The sequence below is a fragment of the Aethalodelphis obliquidens genome, unplaced genomic scaffold (assembly GCF_003676395.1).
Source record: "Aethalodelphis obliquidens isolate GAN/ISIS:26980383/991018 unplaced genomic scaffold, ASM367639v1 scaffold35, whole genome shotgun sequence".
NCBI classification, from domain to species: Eukaryota; Metazoa; Chordata; class Mammalia; order Artiodactyla; family Delphinidae; genus Aethalodelphis; species Aethalodelphis obliquidens.
The window spans coordinates 9568911-9586389 of NW_020837979.1; the positions used below are offsets into that span (position 1 = coordinate 9568911).

The 17479-nt window shown below is 46.0% G+C and overlaps 1 protein-coding gene across 3 annotated transcripts in view; it reads left to right on the forward strand.

Moving 5' to 3' along the window:
* MRPS5 (mitochondrial ribosomal protein S5) overlaps positions 1-12356 on the forward strand; it is a 35808-nt gene extending 23452 nt beyond the window's left edge. Inside the window, exon 12 of one of the 3 annotated variants that reach the window (XM_027129003.1) lies at positions 12196-12356. In XM_027129003.1, the coding sequence (XP_026984804.1) occupies positions 12196-12234 (39 nt within the window). In that variant the 3' untranslated portion in view covers positions 12235-12356. Of the gene's footprint in view, positions 1-1523; positions 1904-12195 lie in introns of those variants that run through there. The other 2 variants (XM_027129002.1, XM_027129004.1) reach the window with 2 other exon arrangements.
* The last annotated feature ends 5123 nt before the right edge of the window (positions 12357-17479 follow it).

Below are 17479 nucleotides of genomic sequence, written 5' to 3' on the forward strand. Positions count from 1 at the left end.
TTTGAACAGCTGTGTTCGTGTGTGTGTATGTGTGTTTGTGTGTGTGTGTGTGTTACTACTGTCTAAAACGTGTGTGTGTGTTAGTACTATCTAAAACATCCTTCAAAAGCACTTCTAAATTTACACTTACTGTTAAGAGGTTTAATTGTTTGATGTAGCTAAGATATTTGTTTTAGATAGGTCATATTTATGGTCAAGTAGACCTGTTCTAAAATGCCATCAGCTATAAAAAGTTGCATTGTGCTACTCAAAGAAAAAAAATGACACCAGTGTAAGCAACATGCCACTGATTATAAAACACTCCAATTTAAATTATTTTATGTTGTTTTTTTTTTTATGAATCAGCTCTTCTCTTTTCTAATTTCAAACGTATATAGAATTAGAATAGTACAAGATGCGCATAAAGTTTGGAAACATGAGATTGTACATTTCTCATGGTATTTTAGGTATTTTAATTACGATCAATAAACCATCTATTGAGTTCATTCGCCTTTTTCCGATTTTTATGGCTACCTTCTGTTATGAATCCCCATGGCTCTCTTATACAGCATCAACAGTTAGCAGCTCATGGCCAGTTTTGTTTCTCGAAACCACCCCCAACCAGCCCTAGTCATTTTGACCCAAATCTCAGATATCAATTTATTTCACTCATAAATATTTTATCATGTATCTCTAAAAGATAAGGATTAAAAAGGACCCAACAATACTAATATCATACGTAAAAAATTAACAGTAACGAGATATCAGACATCTAGTCAGTGTTCATAGAAATGTATCCATTTGTCAGATTAAAAAAATTTTTTTAATTAATTTATTTATTTTGCCTGCTTTGGGCCTTTGTTGCTGTGCACGGGTTTTCTCTAGTTGCAGCGAGCGGGGGCGACTCTTTCACTGCGGTGCGCAGGCTTCTCATTGCGGTGGCTTCTCTTGTTGCGGAGCACGGGCTCTAGGCCTGCGGCTTTCAGTAGTTGTGGCACGTGGGCAGGCTCAGTAGTTCTGGTGCACGGGCTTAGTTGCTCCACGGCATGTGGGATCGTTCGGGACCAGGGTTCAAACCCGTGACCCCTGCATTGGCAGGCGGATGCTTTTTTTTTTTTGCGGTACGCGGGCCTCTCACTGTTGTGGCCTCTCCCATTGCGGAGCACAGGCTCCGGACGTGCAGGCCCAGCAGCCATGGCTCACGGGCCCAGCTGCTCCACGGCATGTGGGATCTTCCCGGACCGGGGCACGAACCCGTGTCCCCTGCATCGGCAGGCGGACTCTCAACCACTGCGCCACCAGGGAAGCCCTAAGATCTTGTTTTTAATCACTCTTAAATAATTCAGTAAACAACTAAACTTGATATTATATTACCTGGGCCATGTTTCCTGCTGTAATAATCACCCTCAGTTAATGAATTTTAAAGAGTTGCTACATTTTAATCAACCAAACAGTTTTGGCCATGCAAGATAAGTATCAGGGCTGGACCATGTTAGACCAACCTCATAGACCTAACCTTGTGTCCTCAATTTGGTCGTGTCCAGGAAACCCATCAACAGCTGGCTGATAAGAAGAGTCTCCATGTTGTGGAATTCCGGGAGGAATGTGGCCCTCTGCCCATCGTGGTTGCCTCCCCCAAGGGGGCCTTGAGAAAGGATCCGGAGCCGGAAGATGAGGTTCCAAACATCAAACTGGACTGGGAAGATGTGAAGGCTGCCCAGGGTATGAAGCGCTCTGTGTGGTCAAGTTTAAAGAGAGGCGCCACCTAGGCCTCCATCTGGCCTGGCTCAGCCTGGCATCTCTTGCTTCTGACACCTGGGAGAGACTCAACCCCTCACACTTTGTTGATTTTTTTTTTTTTTTTTTTTTTTGCAGTACGCAGGCCTCTCACTGCTGTGGCCTTTCCCGTTGAGGAGCACAGGCTCCGGACGCGCATGCTCAGTGGCCATGGCTCACAGGCCCAGCCTCTCAGTGGCATGTGGGATCTTCCCGGACCAGGGCACGAACCCGTGTCCCGTGCATCGGCAGGCAGACTCTCAACCACTGTGCCACCAGGGAAGCCCTCAACCCCTCACACTTTGGATTGTCACTTTTTTTTTTTTTTTAAAGGAAAGGCCAACCTTACATTTCTTTATTTACAAATAACAAATAATTATAGATTTAATTTATTGAGTACGTCATATATACCAATTACTCTGATAGCAACTTTACATACATATCTTAGTTAAAAACTACTTTAAATATTCATTTAAACTAGCAAATTAGGGAGGCAGGACTTCTAGTCTGACCTAATAAAAAATAATATGCAGGGCTTCCCTGGTGGCGCAGTGGTTGAGAGTCTGCCTGCTGATGCAGGGGACACAGGTTTGTGCCTGGTCCGGGAAGATCCCTCATGCCGCGAAGAGGCTAGGCCCGTGAGCCATGGCTGCTGAGCCTGCGCGTCCGGAGCCTGTGCTCCGCAATGGGAGAGGCCACAACAGTGAGAGGCCTGCGTACTGCAAAAAAAAAACAAAAACAAAAAAACTAAAGAAGAAAAAAAAATAGCCTATTGTATTTACCCATGTTTTTGCTCTTTCAGTCGTTCTTCTTTCCTGATATTCCGAGAGTCCTTTTGTCATTTTGAGTGGGGAAAAGCCAAGGTCCCCTCCTGTGTGTCTCCCTAACTCTCACAGTACTACCACACTCCCGGCACTTCTGACAGCAGATGTGGGGGGTTTCCCCTCACCAAGCAGTCGTCTGCAATACCAGCTACTTGTCCTACAATTTAACTCAATTCTGACACTGTCTACCTGGAGGTAACATCAAATTCCACTGGTTAAAGGCTCAGTCCCTCAAGACTGCCCCCACCCCACTTCACACCAATTGCAAGTCCGGTTGTCACCTGTGCTTCTGACTCATCAGCTGTAAATCAGAGGTTACCATGACTCCCTCATTGTGTTTGATAATTTGCTAGAGTGGCTTACAGAATTTAGGAATACAGTTTATTTATTGCCTACCAGTTTATTATAAAAGGATATGATAAAGGATACAGATGAACTTCCAGATGGAAGAGAGACAGAATTTTAAAATTTTCATGAAGTCTAATTTGTCTGTTTTTCTTTTGTTGCCTGTATCTTTGGTGTTCTGTACAAGTAATTATTGCTAAATCCAGTGTCGTGAAGCTTTTGTCCTATGTTTTCTTCTAAGAGTTTTATAGTTTTGGGTCTTACATTTAGGCCTTTGATTTCTTTTGAGTTTGTTTTTGTGTATGGTGTTAGAGATCAACTTCATTCTTTTGCATGTTGATATCCAGTTTTCCCAGCAACATTTGTTGAAAACACTGTCCTTTCCCCATTGAATGGTCTTGGCACCTTTGTCAAAAATCATTCAACCATATATACAGAGGTTTATTTCTGGGCTGTCTATTCTATCCCATTGGTTAACATGTCTGTCTTTATGCCGGTACCACACTGTTTTGGTGACTATACCTTTGTTGGATATTTTGAAATCAGGAAATATGAGTCTTTCCGTTTTGTTCTTCTTTTTCAAGATTGTTTTGGCTGGTCAGGTGTCCCTTGAAATTCCATATGAATTTTAGGATGGGTATTTCTGTTTCTGCAAAAAATATCTTTGGGATATTGATAGGGATTGCATTGACTCTGTAGATCACTTTGGGTAGTATTGACATCTTAACAATATTAAGTCTTCCATTCCATGAACGTGGGTATGTGTTCACTTATTTACATCTTCTTTAATTTCTTTTAGCAATGTTTTATAGTTTTCATTGTACTTTCACTTCCTTGGTTAAATTAATTCCTAAGTATTTTATTCTTTTTGATGCCATTTTAAATGAAATTGCTTTTGCAATTTCCATTTGATAAGGGATATTGGTCTGTAGTTTTCTTGTAGTGTCTTTGGCTTTTCTATCAGGGTAATGGTAGTCTCATAGAATGAGTTAGGAAGTATTCCCCCCTCTTCAATTTTTTGGGGAAAGTTTGAGAAAGATTAACATTAATTCATCTTTAAATATTTGATAGAATTCAACAGTGAAGCCACCAGGTCTAGGGGTTTTCTTTGTCACAAGATTTTTGATTACCTACTTAATCTCCTCAGTAGTTATAGGTCTATTCATATTTTCTATTTCTTCGTGATTTAGTTTTGGTAGGTTTTGTGTTTTTATGAATTTGTTCATTTCGTCTAGCTGACCCAATTTACGGGTGTACAATTGTCCAGTATACTCTCTTATAATCCTTTTTATTTCTATAGAATCAGTATTAACAACCTTAGTTTTATTTCTAATTTTTTAATAATTTGAGTCTTCTCTCTTTTTGCTCTTAGTCCATCGAGCTAAAGGTTTGTCAATTCTGTTGATCTTTTCAAAGAACCAACTCTTGCTTTCATTGATGTTTTTCAATTATTTTTCTATTCTCTATTTTGTTATCTCTGCTCTAATCTTTATTATTTCCTTCTTTCTGCAAGTTTTGGGTTTAGTTTATTCTAGTTCCTTAATTTATAAATTAGGTTGTCAATATGAAATCTTTCTTGGTTTTCAGTGTAAGCATTTATAGCTGTGTAATTCACCCTTTGCACTGCTTTGTTGTGTCCCATAAGTTTTGGTATGTTGTATTTTCTTTTTTATTTATCTCTAAGTATTTCTAATTCACTTTGTGATTGCTTTTTTGATTTATTGATTGTTTAAAGTGTGTTGTTTGATATCTACAAATTTGTGAATTTCTAAGTTTTCCTTTTGTTATTGATTTCTGACTTCTTATTGTGGTTGGATAAGTTACTTTTTATAATAGTTATCTTTTAAAATCTGTATGACAGTTTCTGGCCTAACATATGATGTAGCCAAATTTTCTGATGAGATCTGCTGGTAGTTTTAATGAGGATCCCTTGTATGTGATGATTTACTTCTTGCCTCTTTGAAGATTGTCTCTTTGTGCTTGTCCTTTGAAAATTTGATTATAATGTGTCTTGGTGTGGATCCCTTTGAGTTTATCTTACTTGGAATTTATATTCTAGATGTTTATATTCATGTCTTTCATCAAATTTGAGAAGTTTTCAGCCATTACTTCTTCAAGTGTTTTATTCTCCCCTTTTCTCTTTTTTCTGAGACTCCCACAATTTGCGCGTCGATCTGTTTGATGCTGTCCCACAGGTCCCTTAGCGCTGTTCATTTTTCTTCAATCTTTTTCTTTCTGTTCCTCAGACTGATAATTTCTTTAAGTTAATTGACTCTTTCTTTTGCCTGCTCAAACCTGCCTTTTAATCCCTTTAATAAAAATTTCCATTTCAGTTATTAAAATATAGCTACAGAACTTTTTTGTTTGCTTCGTTCTAGGTGTTCGATATCTTTATTGGTGTTTCCATTTTGTTCGTACATTGTGTTTTTTGGTTTTGTCCCCATCTTCCTTTAGTTCTTTGAGTGTCTTTAAGACAGTTGTTTTTTTTTGTTTTTTTTTTTTTGTTTTTTTAAGACAGTTGTTTTAATGTCTTTGTTAGATCTGCCATTAGGTCTTTCTCAGGGACAGATTCAAAAGTAGACATTTTAATGTAATAATGTGGTAACTTCAGAAATCAGATTCTCCTCCTTCCCCAGGGTTTGATGTTTTTAAATGTTTTAAATTTATGTATGTATGTATTTATATTGTTGTAGGTTGCCTCTATGTCAAGAATATGCCAAGATGTAAACTTAAGGTCTTCTCAGGTCTTTTCTGAGTCTGTGCCTTTCCCTGGGTATGAATGGTCACTTTATAATGTTCCTTGTATATGCAGCTCCTTTTGAACCTCCTACTCTTTAATGTGTGACCCCCAAAAGGTGAAAAAGAGAAAAATAAAGAGAAGGGGAAAAGGGCATCATCCCTTTAAATCTCCTTAAAGTCACTTCAGCTGGAGGTGGAGGGACTTCGAACAGTTGTGGGAGGTGCAACAAAATTAGCCACGAGCCTTTTTGTCTACACCTCTCTGATCAGAGGCAACAATCAGTGATCAGAGCAGAGATCCCTGGTATTTGGGGGACAGGGTCCTTTCTGCACACCCTGGCTTCAGCAAGCTGTGTGCAGGCTGCTCCAAGGACACTTGCACAGCTGCCTGCCAGGTGGCTTAAAGCAGGGGTGGGGAGCTGCTACTGTGCTGAGTGATGAAACTGACCAAAATTAGCCACAATTTACCATCCATGCATTTCCCTGAAAGTCAGAAACCCTCAATAGACTCCACAATTCCAAAACAGTTACATCAGATTCTGCCAGCACAGTTGTTATTTAGATGGGGAGACAGATTCCTGGTGCCTGCTACAACCAAAGGGTTCTGAGAACCCTTTCTTGTTGCCCTTGTTCTCTGTTCCTATTGTTGTCTTCCACCCCTATCTGCTTTGTGTGTGTGTTGTTATAATTGAGCATTTTATATGATTCCATTTTCTCTCTCAGCATGTCATTATACTTTTTTTTTTTAGTGGCTGCCTTAAAGTTTCCAGTATAAACTTACAACTAATCCAAGTCCACTTTCAAATAACACTGTACCACTTCATGGGTAGTGCAAGTACCTTATAATAATAAAGTATTTCTGATTCCTCCCTCTCGTCCCTTAATGTCATTCTTTTCACTTATACATAATTTATAACCAATGATACACTGTGACTATTTTTATTTTGAACTGTTATATGTTAGATAACTAAGAAAAAATTTTTATTTTTCCTTCACTTATTCCTTCTTTAATGCTCTTCCTTTCTTTACGCAGACCCGAGTTTCTGGCCTATATCATTTTCCATCTTTCTGAACAGCTTCTTTTAACATTTCTTGCAAGGCAAGTCTACTTGACAAATTCCCTAATTGTTGTTTGTCTGAGAAAGTCTTTATTTCTCCCTTGCTTTTGAAAGATAATTTTACAGGATACAAAATTCAAGTTTGGTGAGATTTTTTTCCCCTCAATACTTTAAACATTTCATTCCACTCGCTTCTTACTTGCATGGTTTCTGAGGAGAAGATGGATGTAATTTTTATCTTTGCTTCTCTATGGGTGAGATATTTTTTCCCTTGGCTTCTCTCAAGGCTTTTCTTTACCTTAGATTTTCTGAAATTTCAGAGGGTACTCTTTTTTTTGGCCATGTGGCTTGTGGGATGTTAGTTCTGTAACTAGGGGTTGAACCCGGGCCACAGCAGTGAAAGCCCAGAATCCTAATCACTAGGCCATCATGGAACTCTCTGATTTTCTGCAATTTCAGACTTACACATATATCGTCAAATGATTTTTGACAGACTCCATGGTAATTCAAGGAGGAAAAGAATAGTCTTTTCAACATTTAGTGCCTGGAACCCTTGGATATTCATATGGGAAAAAAAAAGCTTGACCTTACTTTAGGCTACACACAAAAGTTAGCTCGAAATGGATCATAGACCTAAATATAAATCAATAAAATTTCTAGAAGATAATCTTGAAGACCTCAGGGTAGGCGATAACTGATGTCTTAGAAACACAAAAACATAAATCATAAAAAAGATACATTGGTAGACCAGTCTTCACAAAAATAAATGTTCTGCTTCTCAAAAGACAGAAAAAGAAAACAAAAAGACAAGCCACAGATTGGGAGCAAATATTCACAACACATATAACTGACAAAGGACTTGTATCCAACTTGGGTCATGCCTCCCTCTGACAATATGTACACTTGCTTCTCATTATTTGTTCTGTACTGTGAATTTGCCAACTTGCTAATATTCACTTTACCCCTGAAGTGGATCCTTATGGTACTTCTGGGTCATTTGTGGACATGTGCAGAGTACTTGGGAATTTGAGTTGCCTGATGTGCACATTCTGGCTGAGGTTGAACAAGGTGGTGCTCTGCTTTCATGTTTCAGCCCTTGTCCTGTAGCCAAGTATCCTTTTCACGGTCTATTTAGCGCCATGTGTTTTGCATTTTTGTGCTCTTTGTTGGTGATTTTACTTTTTAAAATGGTGCAGTTAGTGCAGCACAGTCAGTGCTGACTAGTGTCCCTAAGCGCAGAAAGGCTGTAATGTGCCTTATGGGGAAAATACCTGTGTTAGGCAAGCTTCATTCAGGAATGAATTATAGTGCTGTTAGTCATGAATTCGGTGTTAGTGAATCAACCAAATACATTAAATAAGGTGTCTTTAAACAGAAACACAGATAAAACAAGGGGATGTATTTGCCAACTGGTGAAAGTGTAGTGACCATAGGCTTATAGAACCTAATGCTGTATTTATCCTAGGAGCAGTAGTTCAGTATTTACCAAGCCAGTGTTTGTGGTGACTTTATAGAACCTAGTTATTGTGAATAATGATAATCAAATGTAGATCTGCTATGTATATGTGAAGCATTGCTCTGTTGCATTCAAGATTTCAGAGCTGTTATTTATTTGATGGTTGGAGGGAAATTATTTTTAACCCAAATTGTATACCCTGCTAAACTATTAATCAAGTGCAAAGGTAGAATAAAATATTTTCAAACACAAGCAGTCTAAAAGCAATCACCTCAGTCCCCATTGAACTGTTTCCTAGGAAGTAACTAAAGCATGTCCCCCAAATGAAGGAGTGAGCCAAACAAGGAAAAGGGTTGTATGGACCACAGGAAACCAGAGAGCAACGTGGCAGGGAGAGAACATGCAGAGTGATGATGAGGGGACAGCTGGGCACAAGGTCCCAACAGGACAACCAATTCAGATTGCAGAGCTCTGGGAGAGACTTATTAACGTCAAAAAAAAACTGAGGGAATATCTGACACATCTCACAACTTGAGAGATTTAGAAAACTGCTACAGTATTTTGGTTGAATTAATGATAATAGAAAAAAATAAACCCCTCCCCTTTAAAAATAAACACAAAACAAAAAACCACAAATATTAACCCTATGGGAAATAAAATTATTTTAAGGAAAAGAAAAGTAGTCATGTTACTGACACTTTGGATTCAGGCCCCAATAAAGGTCCTTCTGTCCGGCATCACTTGTGCCAATAGAACGAGAGGGAGTTCGATTCAGAAGCGAAGGGAAGTTTTTTTCTCTGATAAAAGAATGGAGAGGTGTGAGCGGCCTCAGAGTACACGCTTTTCCCGAAAGGCTACGGGCCGGGCTGCTCAATCAGGTTCTCTTCCATGGAGGGCCGGGTGGGCGCCTGCAGGTCCAGCGCAGGCGCATTGCTCACTGCACTTAACACTGAAGGGCGGGACAACGTCTCTGCACACCGCCCGCCGCCGCCATCTTGGGTTGAGTGTCTTGGGCACCGTCTGCGCACGGCCCGCCAAGCTGAGGTGTCAGGCGCAGCCCCTGGCTGTGGGAACTCTGTCTGAAGTGCCGGGTGCGAAGCGACTGCTCGAGGCACCCTTTGACCAAGTGACACCAGACTGAGCACAAAGGAAAAGAGGAGGAAAAGAGCTTAGACTTTATTATTCAGATTCTGTTTTTATATACTAGGAATTGTTAATGAGCTTTGCCCGTGACGCTAGTGCCCACCCTCTGGGCAAGTGACAGGAGAGCCGTCTTGCATGTCGCTTTGCTGCCCTTGTCCCGGGCACCTCTCCCTGCCTCCTGCCAACTCCGGACCCCGGCGGCTTCTGCAGCCGCGTCTGTTCCTGTTCACAGCTGTTCTGGGAAATGACTTCTCTGGGCCCAGGAGACCAGAGCTCGTGGACTCCAGCTGGGGCTCCTTACTGCTCCTCAGGGTTGGGGGTGTGGGGGGGTTCCATTCCCTGTGGGTCTGTTCTCTCACCCCAGCGGGAAGAAGAGTCTCCTTGAGAGAAAGATTTCGGGGCCGGGAAGGATGGGATCCTGGTGGCCAAACACCGTTAAATCCTTCCTTGCAGATTTTCAGGGTCTCCTGCTGAAATGCAACATCCTCGGGAGCCGTAGTCCCTTTAAGCCCCGAAGGTGAACCGGGGCAGCTGAGAACCTGTATGGAGCTGGGGGAGCGGGGGAGGCAGGTGCTCGAGGGGACCGGGGAAGGTGGGGAATGCGATGCTTCTTCCGGGACGGCTCCTTCCCTGCCTGGGCGCCCGCTCAGCCTCCCTGCTTCAGGGCTGGGCTCAGCCTCTTAGCAGCGGCCTCAGCGGGGCGTGATCTAGAGGCTGCGCCGTGGAAACGGTGACCACACCTGCCTGGTAGGATCGCCGTGAGGTGACGGCAGAGAACACGTGGGGAGCTCTTAGCTTCCGTCCCACTGGGGGTGTACGCCAGCCACTGGGGGCCCTCGTGTGGATCCCAGGAGGGAGCAGAGCTGAGCGGGTGCAGGGGGGCAGGATGGGGCCCTATGGTGACCACGTGGCAGCTTCCTCTCCCCCTAACCCTCCCCCACCTCCCTGCCTGGTGAGGCCAGAGTCCCCTGCGCCTTCCATTACCGCTGAGGGCTGTGCCCGGCCACGGAGGACACCCTGTCGGGAGACCCCCAAAAGGGTCCAGGATCTTTCCCCTGTTAGAGTCAGAGGCCAGAAATCCACCTGACTTAGGAGAGTGGGGCGAAGGGCGGGCAGCCCTATCAGAGCATCTGGAGGAAGAGGCCAGCTCTGCAGGCACGCTGTCTCGGGGTGCATTCCAGGCATTGTTTGCCCAAGGCAGGGCACAGGCCGAGACTGGAGGCCCCTGCCCCACTTTTAGAAGTGAGGGCTTGGCAGAAATATGCTGTCTGTCCACCTGCACTTGCCCTGCCTGCCATCCCTTCCCGACCGGGGCGATAGGAATGAGTCCCAGGAGGGGCCCTTGGGACCAAAGAACTTCTTCCTCCTGGGAGCTGTTGAGAGCCCCTCGGTCCTTCTAGCCTCACTGTGTCCTGTTGGGGGGTGGGTAGGGCGAGCATCTGCAGAGAAGCAACCAGTCAGGGCATCTGCCTGGGAGGTGGGGGTGGGCGAGGTGCTCGTATGGTTAAAGAGCAGAGGCTGGTGGTGTGGAGAGCAGGACACCGGGAGCAGGCTGGGTGTGGGGACGCGTCGGCATCGTCACAGATGTTCGTGGTACAGTGTTCAAAGAGTGGGCTGGGTGACCTGTGCCTGACTCCCAGGGACGGCCGTGCCCCTCCCGAGCCGCTGGTGGATGCTGTCCGGTGATTCGCAAGGTCGTCATCCGTTCTTACCCCAGAAACTGAAGTCCGCAGGGCAGCTGGTGGGTCCCAGAGCCCAGGCACTGAACCTCCACACTCACAGGGATGGCTCTTTTTGACCTCCTGCCCTGTGGTCAGTGCAGGTTGCTAATTTAACCCCTCTCTCTGTTCTGCCTCAGTGCAAGTGGCAGAAAGCGGTGGGATATCTTAAAAGAGGAAGACACAACGCCCTCAAGTTCCTGTCAGTGGACACTTCGATTGATTCCGTGTCTTGGCGACTGTAAATAATGCTGCAGTGAACGTGAGGGTACAGGTGTCTCTCTGGGATAGTGATTATGCTAAGTGAAGTAAGTCAGAGAAAGACAGTGTATGATCTCACATATGGAATCTAAAACAAACAAACAAACAAAAACTACCTCATAGAAACAGATCAGTTTTGTGGTTGCCAAAGTGGGGCTAGGGCGTTGGAGAATTGGGTGAAAATGGTCAAAGGTACAAACTTCCAGTTAGAGATAAATAAGTCCCGGGCCTGTTTGTACGGCATGATGACAATAGGTGACAACACTCTCCTGTATATTTGAAAGTAGCTAAGAGAGTAAATCTTAAAAGTTCTCATCCCAAGGAGAAAAGATTGTGTCAACTATGTGAGGTGATGGATGTTAATTAAAGCATTTGTAGCATTTCCCAGTATATATATACATAGATCAAATCATCATGTTGAACACCTTAAACTTCTACAATGTTATATGACAATTGTATCTTAATAAAACTGGAGGTAAAAAGAGGAGGGTGGCAGGGGCAGGAAGACAAGGGGGGCGGCTTTCAGAGGAGGGTGCCCGGGAGCCATGAGGCTGCGTGCCTGCTCCAACGCTAACTTACTGGGTGCTCAGGTGAGTCTCTTGGCCTCTCCAGCCTCCTGTTCTTCATCTGGAATGTCCCCGACCCCTCCCAGCACTGCCCCCAGGAGGGAGGAGTGAAGCTTGTTAGGTCTGGCTACTCATGCCTGGGCAACTAAGGGACTGAAGGGTCTGGTCAGATGACCATGACCATGACAGTGACCTGCACTTGGCGGTCAGAGGGCTCTGGCAGAAATGGCTTCCTTCCCAAGGGACTGAAAGTTGGTTTACTCTGTGAATCAAAATTTGGGCAATGAAGACTTAATGGAAATAAAGAGGCATTTATTTGGGGTTTTTTAGGACTGCAGCCCAGGAGAGCCAGATTCAAGAAGCGCTTGAATCGTGTTCTGCTGGACTACAAAATGGAGAGCGCTTATAAAGGCAAAACCCGCAAGGCCAGTTAGTTACGAGTTGTTGATCGAGAATTATAATTGGAGCCGGCAGGAGGCAAGGATCAGCTGGAGTCTGAAGTGATTGTATAGTTAGAAGGGGAACAGCCTTGAGACCACAGATGTTGTTTGAAAAACAACTGGTGTCCTTGGTTTGATATAGTTAAGAAAATGTTGAAGTTCTCAGTGGTGCAGGGACGTGTCTGAGACAAGATTCTCAGTGGCCACCTGCCCTGTTTTGTATTCCTGAGTTGTGATTACTTCCGTATGATTTCAGTCTGTCATCAACTAGGTGGGGCTTTTTTTTTTTTAACATCTTTGTTGGAGTATAATTGCTTTACAGGGGTGTGTTAGTTTCTGCTTTATAACAGAGTGAATCAGTTATACATATACATATGTTCGCATATCTCTTCCCTCTTGCGTCTCCCTCCCTCCCACTCTCTCTATCCCACCCCTCTAGGTGGTCACAAAGCACCGAGCTGATCTCCCTGTGCCATGCGGCTGCATCCCACCAGCTATCCACTTCACGTTTGGCAGTGTATATATGTCTATGCCACTCTCTCTAGGTGGGGCTATTTTAAAGTATGTCATGGCTGATTAAATGTTCAGTTCTGTGGGGAAAAGCAAAAGTGTCAGTCCGAGTTTCTGACAACGTCAGGACCATGGTTAATTAATAAACACAATGCCAATAACCATCATCTGCCCAGGTTAGAGACTTAGGATCATTCTAGACCTTTCCCTCCTTCATTCCCATGATGGTGAGCCCAGCTGACACTTCCTCAGCCTTCCTTGGTCCTAGGTGCTTAGCTGAACCAAGTTCTTGAATCCTCCCAACAACCTGTGAGGCAGGATGAATATTCCCCTTCTGCAGGCAAGGGCCCTGAGGCTGAGAGGTCACACACGTGTGCAGGCTCAGGGTCCGTGTCCTCAGCCGCTGCCTTCCATGGGATCTCTGTTCACCAAAACCTGGTCAGGTCTATCCCACCTCCCCAGCCCAGCCTGTCCGCCGCTCTTCCCCCACCACCCCTGCTACTGCCCACACCCATAGCATCTCTCACCTGGAGAGCTGCCCCGCCAACAGGTACTCGCCTTCAGGGCCATGTCAGACTCTCGTGACCTCTGGAGGCCTCCCCTCCCCCACCCCACCTGGCTGGATCATTGTCCCGGCTCTGCCTGGGGAAGACTCCCTGCCTGCAGGTGTTCTCATATCAGACACGCTTCCCTGGCGGGTTGGGCTTCGCCTGCGTTTCCTGGAAATCCCTGTGTGTAGTCTGGCACCTTCTGTGTCGTCTGTCAGCGTTGTGGGTTTGAAGGACTCGCTCGGCAGGTCTGTGCCCCCTGGTCCTATGAGATGTGGCACATGACAGGTAACACTGGGGGCCGTGGAGCCAGACCCTTGGAACTCGAGTCGCGCCTGCTTGCTCTGTGACCTTGGGTAAATCACTTAACCTCTCTTCGCCTCAGAGTCCTCGTCTAAGCAGTATCCACCACATAGAGTTGTCATGAGGATTAAGTGCATAAGTAAAGCGCTTTAAGCAGCACTGAGCAGCCAGTGTTGCTGGCAAGGCTTCTCCCATCACGTCCCTGGGCGCCTGCCTCCTACCAGGCTCTCCTTGACTACAAACTGGCTGAAGGACGTCTTGGAAGCTGAACTCCCTGCATGTATCAAACCTCTCTGGGTACCATCTCTAGAGCCTGGCACTGTGATTGTCCCAGATTACCTGTGAGAGAAGAGAGAGGGCACAGCTAGGAGCCCCAGCGCCTGCCTCCAGCACCCCAGTTCTTGGAGGCTGCTGAACAAGGCCCATGAGAACAAAGCCCATGAGTCATGCAGAGAGCGGGGAAAATCACTTTCAGTCTTCTTCTCAAGTCGTGTTATTCTAAATGCCCTGGGCGGATGCCCGTGTGTGTAGGAGCCCTCGGCCAGGCCAGAGGCACTTTGCCCCTCAGAGGCCCCATTGTGACCCCGGGAACAATCATCCCTTGTGTGGGCTTGAAGGCTGCACTGGCCCACGGCCCACGGGCCACGGCTGGCAGTGCAAAGCCTGTGTCTCTTTAAGGTCAGCATGGAGAGGCCTTAAATCCCGCACGTGGGCTGCCGCAGGGGCTCTGATAAGAGGTGCTTTTTAGAGTTCGGTTCGGGCATGTCGGTGAAGCCCAGCTCCTCTACGCTTTGTCCTCTCCAGGAGAAGGGCAGATCTGGTGGGACCCACTGGGAGCGCAGCAAGGGGTAGGGGCTCGGTTCCTGGAGGGGGACTACGTGTGATGAAGCCCCTCCCAGGCCGCCTGCCCTGCCCAGGGAAGGCCCTTAGGATGTGTCCCCAGAGCCCCCGTAGAGCAAGGGGGCCACAGGCACTGAAGTCACAGGTAGAAGCACCCCGAATATCCCGGTGGGATTTGACCCACGGCTGCCTCTCCTTCTTTCCGTCCAGAGATGCACACCCTCACCCAAGCTTGTAGTCACCATGGTTTGTTCTGTGCTGCAAGCTTTGCCTCTTGGTCACGTACAGACATTGACTTCTTACTCCTTTCTCAGGCCCGTGGAGGGACATAGCTCTTTGTTCTATGAACTTAGAGACATCCAGTTATTCACCTTCTTCACAAAGCGTCAGCTGGCCTGGGGGCCCTTTGGCTTTGTCGGGGCTGCAGCGTGGAGCTCGGCCGCTGCCTGGACAGGCCTGGCCATGACTTTGCAGCTCAGAGCAGCCCACCCCTTTCAGGAAGACAACGGTGCCCAGGACCTGGACTCAGCTGTGTGGCCTCCTGCAAGCCCTGCTAGCGGTCCGGGTCTGTCCCACATGCCTGGCTTCATCCCCCTCTGACGTCCTCTGCCCACTGATATCAGGTCTACTACAAGGTCTTGTCTCACTGTCACTTCCTGAGAAGCAGCCAGAGGACAGACCCTCATGGGGACAGGTCTGGACACCTGAAGACAGTGAGTGAGCACAGGGCTTCAGGGACGGAAGAAGTTGGCCCCAGACCCAGCTCCAATTCTCACCTGCTAAGTGAGTCTGTCTCCTTACCTGTACGAGGACAGTCATAGCTGTCTACTGTGCCCACTAGGAGGATGACAGGAGGCTCTCTACATGGGAGGTGCTTCCACAGTGTCTGACCCAAGCCAGGAGCTCCAAACATGTCAGGGCCACCAAGCAGGCAACCTCTAAGGCATGTCCCACCTGCCCTTGGGGTGGCAGCCAGATGTGCCCCGTAGGAGGTTCCCTTTTGCCCAAGACCCAGAGGCAGAGCTGAGGCATGCCAGCCACGAGAAGCTTTGGGGGGCAGACACCATCCCACACCTGGAGGGACCAATGGTCCCAGCACACAGTAGGTGCTCAGTTGATGCCCAGTCTCTGTGATCGGAGGACCTTTCTGCTGTTGCCCAGCAGGCTTCTTAAATGCCCCCTTCCCCAGGCCACGTGGGTTTCTGGGAGCACTGCCCTTAGCAAGGAGCCCTGCCCACTGGCCAGAAGTTGTACCTGCAAACACTTCCTAAGTAGCTGGATGCAGATGGAGCTGAGCAGTGAGATGTACCGGCCGGGAGACTGGACCAGGGTCTGCTGGGGGTGGGGAGAGGCGGGGTGGTCTGGGTAAAGGGAAACAGGACCAGGAGAGGGCATTTTTTGAGGCTGCCCACCCTTCTTACACCCAAAGCAAGAGGAGGCAAATCAAATGCCCAGTGAAACTGCAAATTATAAAAATGACTCAGGATAGAAGGAATGAGAAGGTCATGTCAGAGAATCTTCTGCAAAGCTTGGGATTAATGAGGGTTTAGAATTAGACAGTTCCCAACTGAAAAAGGGAAAATAGAGAAAGAGCACATCAAATTTCCTTTAAAGAGGATAATTGAAAAAACACTGAGAAACCCTTGGGAAATTCGACTAAGCCTCTGGTTTCTTTTTTTTTTGATGGGGTCGAATGTGAGCTTCTGTTAGCATCTTGGTGCGTGACGAAAAAATTGTAGACTTCCCTCAGTCAACACCTGGTAGCAAATTTTGTTAAACACGTGACAAACTTCCTATCATTTCTTAACTTGTATTTTTCAGGATATAGCCCCAATCACCTTTTGCTCCTAATAATGTAAAATTTTACCTTAAATTTAAGTGGACTCGGTGAAAGTGGCCTTTTCTGGTACAATTACCCTGGGATAACAGCTCCTGAAGATACCACTGAGATCCAGTTTAGTCACAGGGTCCCCATGTTGGAAGGGGAGTAACACGTCCACTAGTCAGACCTCTGCTTGAGGCTTCCATCTTTGCTCTGCGTGCCCGCCAGCCAGCAGTCGTGCAGCCTCTGCATCTGCACCTCCACGCTGGAACGTGACCAGCTTCTGAGACACCTGTTCTGGCGTCCCAGCTCTAGAACATCATTCCCTTCCTTTAACGAAGGAGCATTTCGTAACGGGAGCGGAGTTTTCAGGATTCCTTACTGAGTGCCCTCCTTCCTAATCATCCTTTCTCCTCCCGACCCAGACATCTCATACCTGAAAGGTAGCACTGCCACTTGTCATACTACTTCCTTTCACACTGTGGCCCGGTCCCCTTTCTCTCCAACAGTGTGGTCCAAGGAAGTTCTAAAAACAGTTTCTTATCCACGTTCCTAATGGGAATAGAACATGGAAGATACTGCCCAGAAAATTTCTGATCAGCTTCATAGAGAGTCAGAAGAAACTTCTGCCCCTGTTTTCTTTTGGCTTAAGGATTTTCCAATTTAGCACGGACCCACCCCTCTGTTTTGTAGGAAAAAGAAGGGGTCACCCAGGCTGGTACTTGGTTAGTTTCCAGAGATGGCGAAGCCCTCTGACCTCCCTGGTTCCTGGGGAGGATGGGATACCCACGGTGGTCTCTCTGAGATGCAGTGGCTGGGCACACTGTCACCTGAACTGCCCTTTGATGCTGCCTCCAGAGATTTGGTCTAAACCAAGGATTCCTCAGAAAGCTGACATGATTGTGTTCTCTATACTGGAGAATTAAAAAAAAAACAAAAAACTGAAAAACACCCCCATGAAAGTATTGAACATAAAGGTACTTTATAAAGTATTTCAAAGGTTTATCACATCCCACTGTGGACATCTGCAAGTATTTGTTGGGTGAATTTTGTTCCCCATGACAGGTAGAATATTCTTGAAGACAGAGAAACTTGCTGCAAGATGGACACTCAAAAGAGCCGGAGGAAAATTCCAGTAGACGGTTCTCACG